The 22,450-nt window shown below is 40.6% G+C and overlaps 2 protein-coding genes and 1 long non-coding RNA gene across 9 annotated transcripts in view; all 3 read left to right on the top strand.

Annotated features, from left to right (window-relative positions):
* The window catches only part of celsr1a (cadherin EGF LAG seven-pass G-type receptor 1a), a 94,328-nt gene extending 87,353 nt beyond the window's left edge, over positions 1-6,975 (top strand). For 4 of the 6 annotated variants that reach the window (XM_046072449.1, XM_046072453.1, XM_046072452.1 and 1 more), the window contains exons 32-36: positions 3,041-3,141; positions 3,268-3,411; positions 3,859-4,128; positions 4,216-4,591; positions 5,331-6,975. In XM_046072449.1, the coding sequence (XP_045928405.1) occupies positions 3,041-3,141; positions 3,268-3,411; positions 3,859-4,128; positions 4,216-4,591; positions 5,331-5,358 (919 nt within the window). In that variant the 3' untranslated portion in view covers positions 5,359-6,975. Of the gene's footprint in view, positions 1-3,040; positions 3,142-3,267; positions 3,412-3,858; positions 4,129-4,215; positions 4,592-5,297 lie in introns of all 6 variants that reach the window. The other 2 variants (XM_046072451.1, XM_046072455.1) reach the window with 1 other exon arrangement.
* Positions 6,976-7,417: 442 nt separating this feature from the next.
* LOC123984973 lies at positions 7,418-10,468 on the top strand. The gene is made up of 4 exons (XR_006828566.1): positions 7,418-7,815; positions 8,596-8,642; positions 9,677-9,774; positions 10,408-10,468. It is a non-coding gene; the product is annotated as an uncharacterized LOC123984973 (long non-coding RNA).
* A 6,785-nt stretch (positions 10,469-17,253) lies between these two features.
* gramd4a (GRAM domain containing 4a) overlaps positions 17,254-22,450 on the top strand; it is a 55,908-nt gene continuing 50,711 nt past the window's right edge. Inside the window, exon 1 of one of the 2 annotated variants that reach the window (XM_046071926.1) lies at positions 17,254-17,646. In XM_046071926.1, the coding sequence (XP_045927882.1) occupies positions 17,618-17,646 (29 nt within the window). In that variant the 5' untranslated portion in view covers positions 17,254-17,617. The remainder of the gene's footprint in view (positions 17,647-22,450) is intronic. The other variant, XM_046071924.1, reaches the window with a different exon arrangement.

Genomic DNA, 22,450 nt, shown 5'->3' on the forward strand with positions numbered 1-22,450 from the left:
GGATTTCTTGATATCAGCCACTTCTTCTATTTGACTGTGGTACATGCCGGATTTCTTGATATCAGCCACTTCTTCTATTTGACTGTGGTACATGCCGGATTTCTTGATATCAGCCACTTCTTCTATTTGACTGTGGTACATGCCGGATTTCTTGATATCAGCCACTTCTTCTATTTGACTGTGGTACATGCCGTGCATGGCTTGTCCCTCCATGAAGGTTCTTCGTCTTCCTTGTCCTCACCCTTGGGTTTCTGCTGCCTGAGGTATTCACTAAGCCCTTCATCTTTGGGGGCCATCTCCTGATGTACTCTTGGATCTTGGATGGAGGGTTTCACCACATACACACACACACACACACACACACACACATATATATATATATATATATATATATATACATTCAATCCATTTCCTTTATTTTCATGACTATTTACATTGTAGATTCTTACTGAAGGCATCAAAACTATGAATGAACACAGATGGAATTATGTACTTAACAAAAAAGTGTGAAATAACTGAAAACATGTCTTCACATGGACAACATGTCCCAGAGATGCTTAGCACTTGTTGGCCCTTTTGCCTTCACTCTGCGGTCCAGCTCACCCCAAACCAACTCAATTGGGTTCAGGTCCGGTGACTGTGGAGGCCAGGTCATCTGGCGCAGCACTCCATCACTCTCCTTCTTGGTCAAATAGCCCTTACACAGCCTGGAGTTGTGTTTGGGGTCATTTTCTTGTTGAAAAATAAATGATGGTCCAACTAAACGCAAACCGGATGGGATGGCGTGTCACTGCAGGATGCTGTGGTAGAAATGCTGGTTCAGTATGCCTTCAATTTTGAATAAATCCTCAACAGTGTCACCAGCAAAGCACCCCCACACCATCACACCTCCTCCTCCATGCTTCACTGTGGGAACCAGGCATGTAGAATCCATCCGTTCACCTTTTCTGTGTTGCACAAAGACACGGCGGTTGGAACCAAAGATCTGAAATTTGGACTCGTCAGACCAAAGCACAGATTTCAACTGGTCTAATGTCCATTCCTTGTGTTTCTTGGCCCAAACAAATCTCTTCTGCTTGTTGCCTCTCCTTAGCAGTGGTTTCCTAGCAGCTACTTGACTATGAAGGCCTGATTCGTGCAGTCTCCTCTTAACAGTTGTTCTAGAGATGTGTCTGCTGCTAGAACTCTGTGTGGCATTCAGCTGGTCTCTAATCTGAGCTGCTGTTAACCTGCGATTTCTGAGGCTGGTGACTCAGATGAACTTATCCTCAGCAGCAGAGGTGACTCTTGGTCTTCCTTTCTTGGGGCGGTCCTCATGTGAGCCAGTTTCATTGTAGCGCTTGATGTTTTTTGCAACTGCACTTGGGGACACGTTCAAAGTTTTCGCAATTTTCCAGACTGACTGACCTTCATTTGTTAAAGTAATGATGGCCACTCGTTTCCCTTTACTTAGCTGATTGGTTCTTGCCATAATATGATTTCTAACTGTTGTCCAATAGGGCTGTTGGCTGTGTATCAACCTGACTTCTGCACAACACAACTGATGGTCCCAACCCCATTAATAAGGGAAAAGATTCCACTAATTAACCATGACAAGGCACACCTGTGAAGTGAAAACCATTTCAAGTGATTACCTCATGAAGCTCATTGAGAGAACACCAAGGGCTTGCAGAGCTATAAAAAAAAGCAAAGGGTGGCTACTTTGAGGAATCTAAAATACAAGACATGTTTTCAGTTATTTCACACTTTTTTGTTAAGTACATAATTCCATATGTGTTCATTCATAGTTTTGATGCCTTCAATGAGAATCTACAATGTAAATAGTCATGAAAATAAAGAAAATGCATTGAATGAGAAGGTGTGTCCAAACTTTTGGCCTGTACTGTACATCTATATATATATATATATATATATATATATAAGCATCGGGGCAAGTGTATTCCTGATTATCAAATTTAAAAAAGTTCACATTTTTAGATATATCTCTTCCAGGACACAGACCCTTCTTTTATCTCAGGCTAATCTCACCCACAAGTCTTGTACAGCTACTTGTTTGCGTGTATCACAGACATGTTTTCATCGCAATGGAGTAGAGTTACATATAACTGCTATTTAAAAAGTGTTTTACAGAATCAAGGTTAGGTGTGACTGTACGCCTCGCCTCGTAAAGCTGTCATCTGGGTAACGTGAGCTGAAACTGGGGGTCAATGACAGCAAAAAACGCCAACGGGGGGAAGTAGTGTGGCGTGCTGCCTGTACGAGAAGCAAAGGGAAAAGGTAGAGAAAAGAGAGGAGAGGGGGAAGACAGAGATACGAGATGGGTACAGAGAAAGGCAGGGGACTTTGTGAAAAAAGGCAGATGGGACTCTACCTGTTTAAGTGGGAATGTAATACAGACACACATACCTCTTCCCTGCGGCTGTTGGCATGTCTTCAGACAGGTCAGAGTCTGCAGTAGCGTTTTCGCCCTCCAGCCAATGTCTCAGTCCAACCTGGAATAAACAGCTACAAGTGGAGAGGAGAAGAGAGAGAAGATTAAGCAACTACTTTTTTATTTACTTACTATTTTGTAATTATTGATTCATCCTTGGGGAACTAAAAAATAAATTGCAAAAGCTGCTTAAATATTCTTACTTTCAGTATGTCAGACTGAAGTTTGAAAAATGGTGCTTGCCTAAAATATTTATACATAAATAAAAAAGATGATGCAGGGTTAACAATAAGTCTTGAATTACCGATCCATCAGTGGTTTAACCTGATGAAAGCACATAAAATAAGCTACATTTTCATATTTGATTGAGTCTTTATTGGAGCATCAACCGAGTCAAATGTTTTGTAATGAGAGATGTCTGATGTTTCAGCTGTCGAACATTAGTTGTCTCAAACCACGAGTTTGGGCTTGAATTAACTTCCAGCGACGCTGTACTTCCCCTCTCTGTCTCGTCCTAATCTCCACCTCTACCTTTCCACTCCCATTTCTCTCTCACTTCCCCATCATTCTCTCCCTTCCTCCTGTCTGTATCTGTCTTTATCTACCTAGGGAGGAGTCTGGTCAGAAACCCAGTGTGTCTTCAGGAACAGCTAAAGGGCACACAGATCTGGATGGACCTCTGTTCCACAGGAACGGCACCAAAGGAGATGGTGGGTTTTTCATTTATCATTGTTTAGTGACACCTCTCATCATTTGAATGTGCGTGAAGATGCATACCTCTGTGTATTTTCTATAATTGATGTTCGTCTTTCCACCTCCCTTCTTGTCCCCGTCAGACTCTGACTCAGACAGCGAGCTGTCAGTGGATGAACACAGCTCCTCCTACGCATCCTCCCACTCCTCCGACAGCGAGGACGAAGATGTCGATGTCAAGCCGAAGTGGAACAACGAGAGGCAGCCCGTTCACAGCACACCTAAAGGTATATAGGTGGTCCTGTTGAGTCTAAACTTCAGGCATAATCAGTGGTAGAATTTAACTGTAAAGTAAATTTACTTAAGTACTTTATTTGGGTTAAAAGTAAGTTTTTCAAAGTAACATTGTATGTACAATATACATTTATGATTACCTTGTTAAATGTGATGTATTGTTATAGATCAAATTACCCAACAGCATATAAAGTAGTTAACTTGGCTCCACTTAGAACAACTACTACTATATAATATATAATAAGATAACACTAACAGAGGCAATTTTTGTACATTACAAGGACTTTTGCTTTTGCTAATTATATACATGTACATACATTTGAAATAAAGAAGTTTTAACATATCAAACAAATGAGGAAATTTGCAGCTAAAATGTTATGGCTGACTGGCATTTTGTTGTAACATTGCTGCTTTTAATATCTCTTCTCTTCCTCTACTAGTGGATTCAGTATCCAATCACGTGAAGCCTTACTGGCCAACAGAGGCCACCACAGCCAGTGACAGCGAGGATCCCAGTGGGGCAGAGAGGCTGAGGGTGGAGACCAAGGTGAATGTGGAGTTGCACCCGGAAAATAGGCTCAACCACATTGGCGAGAGAGAGAGGGAGACTCCCCAGGAGAGAGACAAACAAACCCCTGGTAATGCTAAAGACACAGCGCCCCCTAGTCAGTCTAACAGCAACAGCAACCACCAACCAGAGCAGAGGAAAGGTAAGAGAAGATTCTTTTGAATAAAAGTGGATGAATTGAGTGTTTTTTATCTGATTTAAATTGGAGTGAACTCTTTGTCCGTCTCAGGTATCTTAAAGAACAAGATCAGCTACCCTCCTCCGCTGACCGACAAGAACATGAAGAACCGTCTGAGGGAGAAGTTGAGCGACTACAACCCTCCCACCATCACCTCACCTCCCCCCAACAACAATAACACCTCCACCCCGCCTCCCTCCTCCGTCAACATCATGACCCCTTCGTCCCAGCCAACCTCGCTGGCCTCCAACGACAGCGGTCGCCCCAGCAACCACGACAACAGCTCCCTCGTCAAACCCCCCATTGCCCCGCGGCCGCAGATTCCTGTTGGGGCCCCACCAGTGGGCATCTACCGGGAGACCAATGGGGGAGTGGCAATGCACTTGAAGTCGGGGACAGTCAACGGAGGCAACGAGTCTGACTCAGAGTAAGTAGTTTTCTAGAGAGAGTTGGCATGTAAGGATGCTGCTTCACAAGTGAGTCCTTGTCATTTAATCTTGTCAGTTGAATCACTTTAAAAAGGATTCAAAATCAAAAAAACTTTCAAGCAACCATGTGGCTCGATAACATTTATTGGTTGACTGACTATTATGTCAACTGATGGAATAATGCATGTATCATAATAAGATCCATAGTTAAAGGAATAGTTCAACATTTTGGGAAATATGCTTATTCGCTTACTTGCCAGGAGTAAGTTAGATGAGAAGATTGATACCACTGTCACATCTGTAATTTCACTAAACAAAAGAGATATGACGTGTTAATTAGTGAGCTTTAGAGGTGCTGGTAGGCGGATGTTGTTATCTTTGGACAGAGCCAGGTTAGCTGTTTCCAGTCTTTATGCTTAGCTAAGCTCACAGGCTGCTGGTGGTAGCTTCATATTTAGTGTAAAGACATGAAAGTGGTATCTATCTTCTCGTCTAATTGTATTTCCCAAAAATGTCGAACTATTCCACCAAAACTATAGCATGAACAATATCACCATCCTGCTTAAATGCTGCATGATGACTTCCTGCATCCCCGCAATCATTTTTACATTGCATGTTCTCGTCTTCCTTTCTTTCTCTTTGCACCCTTCCTCCCTGCATCCCCCCCCCCTCTTATTTCCCTCCCTCCAATTCCACCATTGACAGTGGCAGTAACGAGACTTCGATCTGACCTGTTAGGAAAACCCAGACCAGCCTGCCCTTGTGAGAGGAGGGGCAAAGAACCTGCTGGGGGAGGACAGGAAAAGAGGAGAGCCAAGAGGAATAGAATAAAAGAAACCTCAAGACAGACGGTTGCTGACAATTGGGTGAAGAAGGGTGTGGTTCTCCGCGCCTGATCTGCCCGTCCATCCCTCCTCTCAATGTTCCCTCTCTCGGGAGAGCAGTATTAATTGCAGACTTTAAGACTGCCTGTGACTAGAAAAAAAAAAGCAGAGATAATGAAAAGATGTGAGAAATCATAAAGGGAATGCTGTGTTGGACTGTACCAAGAGGATGCAATGGAGCCATGTGTTCTAAAACCACTATAGGAATTGGGGGACTGAGTGTCAGAAGATGAAGAATTCCCCCAAGATGCATTGCAAGCCCCAAAATGATGTTCCTCTGAGGTGGTTATGAGGAATCTAGTGTGTAAAGTTAGAAAAGCTGGACAATACCTTTGGACAGCAAGGCAGATGTATAACCACTGTGCATGAACCCAGACTGGTACATTTGTAGTCCAAAAGGATTTCAAGGAACTACAAGTCCCGTAAAATGTCAGCCTATTCTCACAGACTTTTGGACACATCCGATGGCACTATCACACACCAAGTGCTCTTTTAAATGTAATTAATGTGTAGATATTGTTAAAGGTGAAGAAGATATTATCTATTTTGCATTTCAGCTGTAGCAAGGACAAAGAGAAGTTTCTTTACTATAAATCCTTTGCCTGTGTTAAGTTGGGAAAGCTTAAAATCACTTGATATGCTGGTTTAATTGACTGAGAACAATAGTCTTTGTGCCTTCTTCCTGAATAGATGCCTTACACACACACACACACACACTAACAACACATTCTGTGTTAGTCTGTAGTGGGCTTTCAGGTGATGTACCAAACTCTCTGGCAGCATATTCTCCCCTACAGACACATACACACACGTAATGGATGCAAGACTGTTATGTTTGTGTGTGTGTGTGAGTGACCTAGAATGTCCCGAGTTCATGCACACACACACACCAGTAGGGCCTAAATGAACATTAATTATGTGGAATGGAGAGGAATTCCCCCCCTGTAGAAAACTCAGTTTTTTAGTTCGAGCACTATGAACCTGAAGCCTTCTTTTCCAGTGTCTATCCTGCCCCAATGCAACACACTCCTGGTTACCAAAGTCATGAAATGAAATACACTAAATGTGCACATTAGGGTTGGATTCATTTCACTTTTCTGTTTTATTGCAAAATAGTAAAAAAAATATGTGACTCTTTTTAATCCTAAATTGACATAGATGAATCCTTCAGTATAAATAAAAAGGTCTGTCTTCATTGCTGAATTTCTTAATCTGAGTTCTTCAAAGTGAAAGTGATGCCAACTCCAATGCATATGCAGCTAATATAAGGCAACTTAAAGTCTTGTTTACCACTCACTGAATGCCTTTGTACCATATGTACAACCCCAGTGTTTTGCCCTCCTGTAATCAATGCTGTTGATAAATGTCCTTGTTTTTTATTGATCAGAGACACTGGAAATGTTTTGTAACATAATGTATATTTATTTTTTATGGTTTTAAGACACTGGAAAGAAAAGATAATTGTGACTGTAAAATTAAAGATGACATGATGAATTTTTTACCGTCTTGTGCAGCCTATTACATGTCTGCTGTCCCGAAAGGAAGCATGGCTAGTCGAAACATGTACATTACTCGAGGAAAACTGAAACTGTTTGGGATCCAAATGATGAAATTGTGAGTCACCAGCTTCACTGTTTTATACTGGAGTAAGTGATCACTTGTGGTTAGGTGTGAAAGAGAGGTGGGTCAGTACCTTAATGGAAAATGGTGGCAACCTGGCTTCTATAGGGATGTTGATCATGATGTTTAGTATATTTTTGTCTTTTAAAATGCTTAGTATCCCATTTTGTCTATTTTACATTAACAAAGATCACTCATTCTTTTTCTTGAATCAGTCAAAACACTGTTCCTTGATTGGCTATTGACATCAGCTGCTCTAATTTAGACAGCTTGATAATTGAAGACTTTCCCATTCAAATGCTCCAAATTGGCAGCGAATCAAGACCCATTCCTGGTCTGATGCAGGATCCCCAAATGTGCCTCTAGAAAACTATGGATTTTTAAAAATCACAAAAATGAGACTGAGATCCAACTGAATACAGAAAAAAAGCCAATTACATTATGTAGAAAAACATTTTTTTAATCAGTTTCTTACTATATATACTATACTATAATGCTGTGGTTAAGAAAGAGGGCTTCAGGGACAGGTAGATAGACAACAAAGACGAAAATTTCAAACAGAGGTGTAACCTGATGGGTTATGTATGCTATGGAGATGTCCATACAAGGTAATGTATGGGGAGAGCAGTCTTAATGTCTCAATCTGTCCTGTGCCCAGTGATCAGAGCGCCACTGACTATCATTGTGAGGCAGCTGAGACAGCAAACTTTCAGTACAGTGTAAGTCAGTTTGTTGTTTGGGTGTGTGAGAAAGTATGTTAATCCTCATAGAACAATGGATGCAGCCGATATTAATCACCTGCTTTGATCCAAAACCTTAGCAAAGCACACATATGCACACATTTACACACAGTCTGTGGAAGCAAATAATTGCATTACACAGACCCATACACCATCATTCCAGATAAACTGTAAAAAATAAACTATTCTACACATTTTTCATTTGAGGGATGGACGCAACAAATTTTTTTTCTGGCATTTGTTTATTTTTTGCTTTTTTTTTTTATTATTGACATGACAAGTATCTAATTTACATCAATTGTCTTACATTTTGGGAAGCTAGCTTAGGTTGGCATAAAACTGTGAATAGGAAACAGCTAGCTTGTTGAATGTCGTTTTTACAGTTTAGTTATTGTACGTACTTAAGAAACTATTTAATGTTTTAATTAGTTAGCTTCAGAGGTGCTAGTATGTGACTTTTGTTACCTTTGGACAGGGCCAGGCTACTGTAGCTGTTTCCCTCTGTTTCCAGTTTTTGTGCTAAGCCAAGCTAACCAGCATTCCCAAAATGTCCAACTACTTTTTTAATGTTGCTTGAAAAATCTCAAATTATTACAGGAGGTACCTAAATTCGCTTAAACAAATGTATTACTTTCTGAAAGAAATGTCTACATTGTGCTACACAGCTTTTTACTGGAGATGCTTTGTTCTTAATAATTGACTGCTCACTGCAAAGCCAAGCACTGAACTTTTCACCCACATTATTTACATTTTTTCCAGAGCTCAGCCAACTTTTAAGACCCGGCACTTTGCTCTAGCATTCCAAGGTAAGCTGGCTATACGCAGCCCCTCACTTTAGTGTTTGTCTTTATAAATTTGTCTCAAACCATATGTGCCAGATTAGGGAAGATGTACATATGTGCGGTGGATCAAAGAGCTGGGGCTGCAGAGGTTGATAGAACCATGAATGCTCCTTGTACTTAAACCTGGGGGATTTGAGTGAATATAATATATCAAAGAGTGGAATCTTGTGAAAGTCTTATTTCTCTGTCTTAGCATAGATAAGATACTCCTGTGATGTAATGTTTTTTTTGGGAGGGTCTAGATGCCATGTCAGGACCTGGAAATGGAAACCGTGCCAAGTCCATCTCACAAACCAATACACAACCTGCTGCCACTGGCTAATGCCAAGTAAATTGTTGTGAGCAGGCAGAGTGAAAGGTTAGACGGCAGGGTCAGGTTTCACAAGCCTATTGGCCGGTTAGTTGTCATGGCAACTGAAGCCAGTCCCTTCCCTCAGGTGACATAGGGTACAAATATATAGTAAGAGTTGGAATAGAGGTGACATGTCAAAATGTGACTAGTCTTCACAATCATGACACATGTACTTAGTATGTTTACAGTAGCTACACTGTCTGCTTTCCATATCTTCTCCTATAAATTACAACAACTTCCATACAAATAATAAGTCTGGTTATCGTTTGGAATAAACTATAATGGAGGAATGATGAACTTTGGAATGAAACCTTTGATTTGAAACCACAGAAGTTGAGTAGGCTCACGTAACTTGTCTCACAGCTCTATCAGAGTGACCCTCTGCCCTCCTCTTTATCTCTGTTCCATCACAGCCAGGGAAACTAAATAATTCAGGCTCTTGAGAGCCACAGTTGGCATCCTAAAGAAACTACTGTGCTGAACAAGATCAGGCAGGAGGGAAGAGGATGACTGATCCAATTGTGCCATCTACTGGTCAGAAGAATGCAAAGCCTCATGTAGACCTTGAGTGTGTGGTGAGAGAGTGTGTGTTCTTCTACCTGTTATTGAAAGGATCAAGAAAAAATTTAAAGATATTTTTTTTCAGGCTTTTTTACCCTTTAATCAGATAGGAAAGTCAAGAGACATGTGGAAATGAGGAAATGTGGGAGACAGAGAGGGTTGACATGGAGCAAAGGGCCACAGGTGAGATTCCGTTGTGTTTTGGGTTACTGTCCTGTCTGTGGTCTTGTATCCAGTCTTCTTGGTGTGTGTGTTTGCGTTTAGATTTGGTCCTGTCTGTTTATGTCTTGTGCAGTTGGTCTATGTGGTTCTGTCTTCTGCTTGTTCTGTGTAGTGGTTCTGGTCTGATCGGTCCTGTTACCTCGGTGTCTGCCTTAGTACTTGTTCAGTTCTGTTCCTGTCTGTCTTGTGTTTAGTTCTGTACTATCATGCTTGAGTTCTGTCTGTTTGCTAGATGTTCCAGTTTCATTCTGCTTTAGTCTCTGTGTAGCCTTTATTATTTTATTCATCCACATCTTTAGGTTACTTAGTATCTATCTTAGTTCCTAGTTAGTTTGTTGTCTTAGTTCTTAGTCCTGTACCTTTAGTTCATGTCTTAAGTGTTTACTCTTGGTCTGTGTACTTCTGTGTTGTTTTGCCCATGTCTGCTCTGAGTTCTGTTTAATCTTAGCTTCAGTCTGTGTTCCTTGCTGGTGTTAGTTTATTCGTGATCTGTCTGCTTGTGTCTGTATTAGTTTATTTATATTACTCTGATATGTTTAGTATTTTGTAACATGTGTTCTGTCTGGCCCTGCGATGGACTGGCGACCTGTCCAGGGTGTACCCCGCCTTTTGCCCAATGTAAACTGGGATTGGCTCCAGCCCCCCCGCGACCTTGTACACAGGATAAGCGGTTGACGATGGATGGATGGATGGTGATGGTCTGTCTGTTCCCCCAGTAATCTGCCTGCCTGCCAGTCTCTCTGTTTTTGCCCTGCTGTCTCTCTGCCTGACTGCCTGCCTCGTTAACCTTGATCCCTGTCTCCTGTGTTACCCCCGCCCTGCTCGTTAGTCCCTGTGTGTATATATGTTTGGTTTTTCTGTTCCCCATCTGGTCATTGTCGTATGATGTGTGTTCTACCAGTGCTACGATGTTGGATGTTGCCAGTTTCCAGTACCCGTGAGTTCTGTTTTGCTTGGTGTGTTGGTTAAATAAACCCTGGAACTGAATCTCTGCTCGCAGTGTTGTGCATCTGGGCTCTCAACTGCTTTGCGCACCCTCGACCTTGACAGAATTTTACCTTTTACAAAAAATAAGTTGAATTCATAAGCAATAAAATGCTCCCTTGCTTAAAGTTTTTTTCAATTGCTAACAAGCACTGGTCAAAATTGAAGCCACTCTTTCAAAACTCTTCATACGGTCTGCATTACCAACATGCGTCTTGGCCAAACGGTTAGTCTCACCTCAAAAACTCACTCAAACCACCAAAACTCTTGATACATGTCTCAAAATAAACTCATTCAACCATACACTAGCAAAAAACCTCACTCAGAAAGCATACATTGTCACAAATAACACACAGACCTACAACACTAACAACAGGGAACATTATACATAAATGAAGAACTTTTACCTTTGAAGTTTGGATGATTTTTCACATCATTATTTCATTTTAGAATAAGAATAATTTCACATTATTGACTGTACTATAGTGTAACAAGAATGAATAATAAATGCAACAATTTGCTTCAATATCCTTTAATTTCCATATAGCGTTATATAGTAATTCACTTAAAAGTTGACACAAAAAACATATTCCTGAAATTTCTCAGTTGTTTACACACTAACACTGGTACTCTGGACACAGTGACCACAACCTGTAATTCATATACCAACTCACTGAACTGATTTTGCTAAAATACAAGCACATTTCCTGCTTTACACTCAGATTGCGATTCTAAACAACACTTTGTCAAAACACTACACACCGTTCTCTACGCACATAGATGTAAACATAAAATTTATTGTAAATATTCTGCTAAGATTTTCTATATATTTCAGTCTGGTTACAGCAGAAATGCAGGACATTTGCTTTAATTTTGTTTTGAATGCGTTTTTAACAGACACAGTGTGTGCATTTAAAAAATGTGCTGCAAATATGCAGGTGGTCGAGTAGTAATGAGAAAAGAGTTCATGGATTTTGGAGAAAGTGTTAATTGAATGCATTTTGTGTGAAAGCAATGAAAAATGATTCACAGTTTGGTCCACATACACGTCTGTTTGGTGACTGTGTGAAGAGTTTTGACAGTGTGAGTTCAGTTTTGACCAATGCATGTTAGCAACTGAAAAAAGCATAATTTAGTGCAGCCAGGGGTTTTGCAGCTACAGCCTTGCTTGGTCTGGTATGACCAGTAGCTTTTGGTGGCTAACATTAACTAACATTAATTAGTTATGCTACTGCTATGTGATTGACTTTAGTCAGTTTGCTGACTTTTGCTACTGTTTAAACATTTAGGCCTACTTGTCATTGTCACTTGTGGCTGAAGTGCCCACTTTACATAGTTGTCTCACTTCAAACACGTCTCCCATGTCAAATAACCAAAATAACTCACTTTTTCTTTTTTACTATTAAATTTGGCAAAACATTTTTGTGTTCAAGTCGAAAGCCCATCATTCATATAAAGAAGCTTACTAGAAAAATCTGCACAATATCCTGCTTTTTGTAGCTGTAAAAATGGTTCTACAGCCCTAAAACATTTCAAAAACTCCTGTTAAAACTACTGTTGCCTGAACTATGGTTCACTATTGCTCTCTATAAGGATTGACAAGTCAAACTTTGACTTTGGGCAGGGGTTTTGCCTTGCAAAGTGTCAGATGCATCAGATAATTATTACCAGCTCAAACTTGATATGGGTGATACTTTTTCATAGACACACACATTTAAAAAATGATGCACTATAGTTGGCTAAAACTATGTTTTCTATGAGTACAATTAGACACGGGCTTTGGTTAGGCAAAGGGATCAATTTTCGGCTAGTGCTAGGGGATAGATGTGGGGTTTATGTTGTAAAGCAACACTGAAATGATGCTGCACACACAATGGCCATGGTAGTGTAACTTTAATAGGACTTGAGTGTCATCAGTGGGGGGTCCTCAGAAGTATAGCAATTCAAACAGAATCTAAATTGATAGCAACACAAATTCGCACAATTTAAACAGCTCTCAAATAACTCAATGTACTGCTTGACGCAGACATTGAAAAATACTTTTTTCTGAAATCATGCATAATTGTTTGCTTAAATGAACCCAAAATGACAACGTGCTAGTATTTAATCAACAATCTTTTCCTTGTGTTTTGCATCAGCAGCCTCGCCGTCCATCCTCCCCTTCCTCCCAACTATTCTATAATTGACTCTGAATGCTCTGCCAGTTGCATAAGACACGCGTGGTTGTGCAACCCTCTAGAAAATACTGGTTTGGGATTAAGAGGTTTATCACAGGGTTTCTAAATGAGTGCAGAGGGAGGATTTGGGAAATCTCAGCAGTGGTACTTTAGTGGTGCTAAAAGAAATCTGAAGAGGATGATGGGCCAGAAACCCATTGTGTGTATGCTGTATGTGCACATGTTTGTGTTAAACATGACCAAGGGGAATCCCCTCTAGAAGTATTAGTCCCCTTGTTTTGTGCACCATCTCTGATGTCTACACAAATCCTGAGCTTACAGTATTTTGAGGATCAAATTTGGATGGTAATTTCCACTGATACAGCATCTGCTGCTAAAAGAAACTGCAAGAACTAAGCAGCCTAAAACAGTGAGAAAGACAAGACAACAGACAGATTTCACTTATGTTTGAGCTAAAACTCATGTTTAAAGATAGGGTTAGGCGATAGGTTGGTTTTTGCCTTCCATATTGGATCAAATAGTTCGGTGATAAATTGGTCTCCTGTGGAAAAATCTCCTCCAAAATCTTTAATTGAACTTAGGAAAAGTATTAGATTTGTCTCGGTGCATTACCAGGAGGAACATAATACTAGTATTATATATATAATATAGTTGCAAGATTTCTAATATTCTGTCCCCCTCATGTATGCAAATAGGGGTGGATAAACATTAGAAACACCACTCAAGATAATGCAGTTCACAACAACATCACCATCAAGCATGGCCAGAAATATTACAATACTGTGGAAACACCTCTATGCCTACATCTCCACAAAAATTTTATTTAATAAGAGTATCGCATGGCTATTTTACTATCTTGCATATGACTGTAAAGGTGTATCTCATTATGTTCAGTGTCTAGACTGAATTCTCCAACTAAGCCTTAAACCCGCAAAAACTGATTTTATGACCAGCCTTTTAAAAGACAAGTGTGTTGTTGGATTTGGTGGCATCTAGTGGTGAGGTTGCAGATTGCAATCAATTAATAACCCTTCATCCCCTCATCTTCCCATTCAAAGCGTGTAGGAGAAACTATGATGACCGCTAAATTCAGCCAGAGTTTGGTTTGTCCGTTCTGGGCTACAAGGCAATGCGACATAAGCGATTCTGTGAAAGAGGAAAACTTACTGACTGACAGGAATCAGCAGGTGATGCTGGGGAACATCATATCCAGCAACCAGGCTATTTAGCTGGGGTGTGTGCTCTCCCCACTGCTCTTCTCCCTCTGCACCAACGGGAGGAGGAGCTGCTGATCCACTTCTACACAGCCATCATCCAGTCTGTCCTCTGCACGCCCATCACTGTCTGGTTTGGATCTGCCACCAAAAAGGACAGGAGCAGACTACAACGGACAGTCAGGTCTGCAGAAAAAATCATCAGTGCCAACCTGCCATGCATTCAGGACTTATACATTTCCAGAGTCAGGAAACAGCAGGAAACATCACTGCAGATCCATCTCACCCCGAAAACAACCTGTTCTAGCTTCTCCCCTCTGGTAGGTGCTACAGGTCACTGTATGCCAAAACCAACAGACTGAGGAACAGTTTCTTCCCACAAGCCATCACTCTGATGAACAGCTGATTTCTGCCTCACAGTGTCAGGAACAACTTCTGTGCAATAACCCAGTAACTGCCTATTCAGCCACCTGTTTACTGGCTAACACTTATTATTTATTCATCATTCTCTATTTCAGAGCTGTTCATATTGTAGATACTGTATACCAAATCCACCTACCTCAAGTACATAACACCTGCACATAACACTTATTTATTCCAGCATTCTTTGCACTGTGCTCCATCACACTGTGTACATGAGTACATGTAGACATGTATGTGTACCTGTATATCTAATCCACCTCCAACATGTACATAATAATAATTTTACTCCTGCATCCTTTGCACTCTGCTCATTGCACTATTGTCTCAATCTGTCTATATTGTTTGAGTTTATAGTGTGTATAAATGTGTTCTCTAAACTGTAGCCTGTGTGATTTTATTATTGTATAAGTAAGCACATCGTGAGCAATCCTGAGTCCAATTTCTCAAATGTGTACACATACCTGGCAAATAAAGCTGATTCTGACTCTCATTCAATGTTCACCAGCTCGCTGCTAAATTTGTCTGGCTGCTGTTTGGTGCTGGACAGGCAGCATAAAGTAAGACGACGAGCTGAAAGATGCTACAAAGGTGCGTAGATCTACGCGGAACTGTTGTGTGATAATTCTCTGTGGGTTCATCACTACAAGCGACCCTTTTTACATAATAGCAGTCATGTGACCCATTGCAAATATAAAAACATTGATCATAAACAGTCTGATGTTGCCTGGAAAAAAACAGTATGTCCATTCAAACCTACATTAGTACAGGAAGTCAAGAGTGCTTTAAAACATAGTCCACCAACCACTTCAGTACTTTAGTCAGGTGGTGCACAGCAGATAGCAATCTGTATTAATAGCTACATTAATGTGAAATGATAGCTAAGTATTCTAATAAGTGGCATTAAAGGATTGCCTATATTTTTGCTTGAGTCACACTCTTCAGTTTCCATGCTGCTTTTCATATCATCTGATAAGTAATGCAAAGTACAATGGGACATTTCTCTAGAAATCCAGGACTCTAAATATACCATATCTGATCTGGCAAGGTCTGCAGAAAGTACTCATGGACCTGACATGGAAAGTCCTCTCTGTCAGACATTTGCCTACACAAATGTGAGGGTAAGCAAAACGTGCACTGACACTCTTCATCAGCCATTTATAGTCTCCAGCAGCAGGTAAAGCCAAACAAACATGGACTGCTCATCAATGTAAGCTGCATCTGGGAAATGGTAAGACATAGCGTTGACTTTTTCTGACTGTCTGTTTTTAAATGCAGAACGCAAACAAGAATAAAGAGGAAAAGATGATGGAAGTCTGATCCACTTTCATGCTAACATGTTGAATTCTTGTGTAGGCTGCTCACAGACAGTATGTTTGTAGTGAGGAGGTGGTGGCAACATGGCAGCTGCAGGACAACAAGGCCAAAGCTCTAGTGAGAGCAAGACTACACTGATCCTCACTGGCCTCATTGGTAGGCTGCAGACAGAAAGTACTTGTGATTATATCCCTGTAATCTATGGTCTCATCTCAGTGATCAGGAGTCAATTGACTCCTGTTTCTCTCTCACTTTCTATCCATTTCGCTCTTCGGTCCTTCAAACCCTTTCTTCTTTGTCCGTCTGATCCCAAATTCCTTCACAGTGTAAGTGCAGCGACAAGAGGATTGTCAGAGGAATCTGTTAACTCAAGACCACTTCATCAAGACAAGAATCATCTCATAGACGGACAAAAAGAGCATGCAAAGGTTAGTTATCATGTTTTCTGTTTTTTTTTTTTTTTAATGATGTTTGTAAAGTACTTTATTTAGACTAATATAAATTAATGTTATTATTAACCACAGTAAGTTCATTTCCTCAGTATTGTTTCTGGGAATTTTGGGTATTTTGCAACCTTGGGTATTTTATATTAGGCAATTGAGAAAGGACACATGTTTAAGCTAATTTCAGTACTTATTTGACCCAGTATTTTCCCCACCAGGATTCAGTATTTTCTCACCAAAATGGTATTGCTGTGTGAGTGGAGAATGCTTTGAAACAGCACTCAGACCTTTGGCAAATGGAAGAGTAACACAGTTTTACTGTTCTGTAATTTCCTTATAATTTCCTTGTAAATTTCCTAGAAATGATAAATGAAATAACGAAATGAAAGTTCAGATTTAGTTTATTTATTTGTGTTCATTTTAAGAAGAATTTCGTTAAATGCTCAATACTTAGTTTAAATTAACACTTGCAGAAAACTGACCAAATAATGACTAATAATGGGCAAATATAGTGGGTGGGTGGATGGCGGGCTAAAGACCTCACTATAGACAAATTACACCCATGGGACGTTTTTAAACATGCATTCAAGCATTTTCATACAGTAGTATGCTTGCATAGAGGGGATAAAAACCAAGTTGATAGCACCACAATAAGAGTCAGTGGGAATATTACAGTATAATATTACAGTAACATTATTATTATTATTATTCTGGGGTAATTTACAGTAGCCTTATGCTTAATTACATTATAATGAGGCCATTGTTTACCCGCCTGTTTATTATTTAACAGTACATGATAGCTGCAGCCACAGGGCGGTGGTAAGGAGAGGTGGCTGTGTTTTCCGCTCACATCCCGTCTCTGAAGCATCACTCACCGCTAACGGCCCCTTTAAGAAAGCAGCGCCGAACGACACTGACGAAACCTCCTCGGCCCTGCTCAGCGCTCCCTGCCCGTTTCTGCGAAATCAACAAGAGACGAAGGCAAGCTAGTATCCGCAAGCTACGACCAGGGGAAACTCTCCAGACAGGAGGGGGACGCAACTGGTTTTTTTCTCCCGCTGTCCGCCTGGCTAATCGCTCAGCACTCAAAGCAGGAGACGACATTCAATCGGTGTACAGAAACGAGCGGATATCGCTGGGATGGATGGACCAAGTGAGCAGTTTTCGCCGTGAGACTGGCGCTAATTTGGACGTCCTGAGCAGCAGGTGTACTGAAGGATAAAGCAGACTAAAGGCAATCTCAGTGTTCATGAAACTTTGCTACGATTTACGTGCTCGGTAAGAAGACTTGTTTTTTCTCGTTATAACGTTCATCAAATGTCTAACTGCTAAAAGAAAATTAAGGGCTAACGTTATTGTTTTATGTCAACCGCCTGCCACACTGTCTCCTCGGGGTCAAATAGCGGATTATATGGTTTTCGTGTTGTGCCACCTGATGTTACTGATATAAAAAGAAAAAGTCCGACCGTTCAGGGGTTTATTGAAACCGTTAACTCGAGGCCTAACGTTAACGTCAAACTCCAGCGTTTAATTCAGTCGCTGACTCCACTACTAAAACATAACGGACACATTGGGGACGTTATTCAACAACGCAGTTTGCGTTAACGTTAGCTAACGTCTTTGGATGGAGTCGTGAACATCAAAGTCTAACTAACAGTCGCCCGCTGTCGTTACAGGTTTTTTCTTTTTTTCTAATTCACACGACCGTTTCGGTTTTTGTGTGTTGAATCCTCAAACACCCACTTTAACCCTAACTGATATAGCCTAGCTAACGTTACGTGTTAATATTTTTCAACGGATTTTGGGCAGCCATTGTTTCACTGTTAGATTCATGTTCATACACTATGGACATTAACTTGTAGACTTTGCAAACTTGCCCTAAACTCTTATCACTGATATAGCTAGACATTATCTAAAAACTTACACTATCTCTTATGTCAAACTTGCATAATGTGCCTGCAAGTGCATCCTGATTTGAATAGTGCTGGTGGTGTGTTCACTAACGGTAGGAAACCCCGACATGTAAATTCCGATTTGAAAGTAGCTTACTTTTCTAAAAGGTGTTTTCAAACCAAGATTAATTTCCCATTCTTATGAGCTTTTCCTGCACTGAAGTGACCAGCTTGTTCCCTTCACACAGAGTTCAAATGTGGTTAGACTATGACCTGAGTCAACATTGCCCATCTAATTTGATAGAGAGAGAGCCGATGGACCTGTTAAGAGGGCATTGATTGTTTATATCCTTGTTTATATAACTGCATGGTGAAATAATAGCACCAGAGTAGAGGGAATGCTGCGATCAAGACGGTGAGTGCAAGGGCAGGGTTAGAGGGTTGTTGAATTCCTATTATCCTTTTTCAAAACATGTTTGCTAATATCATTGCACTGACCTCAATTCAGCCTTGAATGCACCACAAGGGCATACTTTAATGATGGCCAGAGTAGTGATGACATTTTTAAAAAGAGCACATGGATATTGGTTGCTTTTTGTTGTGTACACTTTCTCTCATGTCTCAGAACAGAGGTGAAAAGCAGAAAATAAGCAAAAAGGGACAAATCATAAATCTGCAAACACAAACTGGCACATACCATTCAAAGGCTGCACTAAAATAACGTGGACATGATGTTGGCTTTGAAAAATGCACGTCATGACTGACTTTTATTTTTGTTCAGCCAACTACGTGGTTGGCCTGAGGGTTGCATTAGTGGGCCAGAAAAAAGATAGTGCTTTCTTCTAGTTCTTACTGTTTCTTCATTATTCTTGTGTCCAATTTTGTTGACTGAGACTCTGCTGAGACCCTTGTTTAGCCTCCAACTACAAACAAAGTAGAATGTGTCTAATAGGTCTAATTAAAGTTTATCATATCTGCACCCTCCTCTCTTCCTCTTGCTTTGTCCCCAGGCTTGACATCAAATGAAAATAAGTGGCTTGATAAAAAAAACATTTACAATAACAATGTGTATCGAGACTGAGACTGTGTTCCAATTTAATACGACTTTGTAGCTTCTTCTATTAAGGTTTACGATTTTGTCCTAAGTTAGAATGGCACCTGGCAGCGTACTTTGTCTCATTACAGGCAGTTATTATTCAGCATGGCAGTAGTCTGGGTGTTTTTTGTTTTATCTTCCGACCATCTGTTGCCTGTCACTTCATTATGAATGCCGGGAAAAGTGAGCTAAACAAAAGTTGAATCTGCTTCTGGGAACATTGACAGTGCTGGCAGATGAGACTTTTTAAAGGACATGTTAATCCCTCTCACTGTCTCACAGTGTCTTAGGAAACGTGTGGACATTTAGATCAGCACCACAAGTGAGGGTGCTGCTGTACTGAGCCTTGTTTCTGCAGAAACCAAGAGCCCTGGGTAATGATGACCAGAATAGGGCCTTGCATGGTTTTATGCTGCACATTTAATTAAGAGCACTTGTTAAAGTAAACGAGGTTCGAATCAGTCACCAAAGCTGAAACACTACACTGTGGTCATCTAACAAGCCGTTATTATCAAACTTTCTGTTACTCTGAAACACATCCTGGCTGCCTAATGTCCCAGAAAATACACTCGCACAGAAAGTGGCCTACTTGTGCGAGTGCTCTAGCCTGTTTTGTACTCAACAGTATGTGGTTGTTTCCACTGCCCCCTCCCTCTCATGCATGGTTGATTGGCAACAGCCATATAGGATGTAATCGTAGAAAGAGCTACTCAGATCTCACGTGGCTATACTGTACCAATATCCTCTTAAAGATGTAGATAGCCATGAGTGATAGTTAGGCCATGCACCTGAATAGTTATTAAAATAAGATGAGAACACTTAGGTTTATTAGCCTACCGTTCAGTGTACACTGTAAGCTAAAGTGATACTCCGATGAAAGCAGCCATGCCCTGATACTAATACATAAAAGAATGTGATCACTATAATAGCACTCATAAAAAATGCATAATTATGGTTACCAGCAAGGATGTACATATGAAAAAATTGCAGCTTGGTGAATACAAAGGGCTGCTCAGCTAGAATGAGAGTTGCTTTTCGATTTTAAGATGTAATGACTTGGAGCAAAAACAATTAGTTAAAGGTGGAATAAGCGATTATGGAAATATCCACTACCATGATAAATACCGTGATATAGAGTGAACAACGACACTGCGAGTAATGTAACTAATGCGAGACGGTCCCAGTGCGAGACGGTCCCAGAGCCAGCACACAAGCTACAGACAGTGAAACTCTCAACTCTCCTGCCGCTATAGCTTACATCACAAAAGGAGCGTATCTTGGTGAACTGGAGAGTAAGCTGAATGTCCGTGGGCAAGTCATTTAATGTTGCATGACACACAAATCATGGCTGGAACAGCTGGAGTACGGTTGTGTGGTCGGGTGCCGGCCACTTTGTACACAGCCCTGGCTCTAGAAAAGGGAAACAAACACCTGACTTTTTTACAGCGCACACGCAAACCGTGAGGACAAATTTGCTGAATAAAACAAAAAGACATGGATTGGATTAGAATCACTTACCACACCTGCAAAAAAAATAATTGACCCGAAAGCCGCAAACAGAATGAGTAAAAATACAGTGGTTCCAGCTTCTTAAGTTTCAGTTTTTCTTTACGTAAGTAAACTAAAATAGGTTTTACGGTCTGACTCTGGGCACTAGGACCTTGGGATGACGCTGTTTGCTTATATTGTACTGACCAAAGGATTAGGTGGCCGAGATGTGTCAAAGAACTGCATAACCAAAATGTTTTGCAAATTTGAAAAACACAAGGACATTAACAGAAAAACAAAACAAACAAAAGCCACAATATAACAGATGTTGACAATGTAATGAACTGACTGTTATTGTCTATCACTGTGGACTATCACTGTGTACACATGCGTAAGAGGAAAGTTATGGCTCGTTTGAGAAGAAACATTGTTTGCTAGTTAACTATGATTACTGTCGCTATGTGATTGTCACAAACGAATAATGTTGTCAAGTGTCTTTTATATTTTCATATTAATGTACTCTGCCATTAAACGTCAGGCCATTATGAAGTGCAAACACACACACACTGATGAACGACATGGGGGCGGGACTGATGCAGACAGACAGGCATGTTTCTCTATATCATACTCGCATTGTTTTGAAGCGGAGGCTAATGTTTGTAAAATGTACACGCATGGCGAATCGCACAACTATTTTATTACAATCAAAAATTAATACAGTAGCAGCTGAACTTAAATGGGTAGTCAGCTCTTTGGCTGGCAGCTGGCTCTTATGGAAAGCTCTATTAGACTACCTCTTACAGCTTGATGTCCATAAATGACTGGCTGTTATTGCGAGTGTGACCAAGAGTAACCTCAAGCTACTACAGGTCATTAGCAGAAGATTACTAAGACAGACATAAGCACACTCACTCACTCACTCACTCACTCACTCACTCACTCAGATACAGTATGTTAGGCTTGTACAGTGGATACACACTGGGCTTGTAAAGCTACTCACCCTTAACTAATGTATGCAGAAACAAAAAAAACGCTCTCCACATGTGTGTGTTGTCATTTTGTTTTGGGTGCAAATGTTTGTGCATATCTTTGCCTCTCTGTTGCAGTGTCTTATGACTGCACCAGCCTCTCCCCTCGCAGTTGTGTTAGCAATGACTAGGTTCAGGTGGATGGAGGTGTCTTTATGTTTGTACATAACGAGCAAATATATCACAAGGCCTTTTTTTTACATAGCGATCAGACCTTGAGCCAAAGCCCCTTCCTCCTCCACCATCTCCTCCTCCTCCTGTTCCTGTCCTCTCTTTTAATCTTTTCATTCTCCTATTTAAGATAGTGTTGTGGTTGAAACTGCCTCTGGACCAGAGAAAGAAATCTTTAAAATGGGAAATAAATAAAGGAGAGGTAGCCTGAAGAACACTGCAGTAAAAAGAGGCGAGGATGCATGGGAACAAGTAATGTGCTCTGAAGTATAAGCTTTGTTTATACAAATTATGGCTGTTTCATAAATATTAATAGCACTTACTTACAAACTGAGTGCAGTGTGATTTGTTTGTTCCATTTTCCAATGGAATTCTGAATGAAAATCTCAATTTCTTTCTCATTTTCA

Source organism: Micropterus dolomieu, linkage group LG16 (assembly GCF_021292245.1).
Source record: "Micropterus dolomieu isolate WLL.071019.BEF.003 ecotype Adirondacks linkage group LG16, ASM2129224v1, whole genome shotgun sequence".
NCBI lineage: Eukaryota > Metazoa > Chordata > Actinopteri > Centrarchiformes > Centrarchidae > Micropterus > Micropterus dolomieu.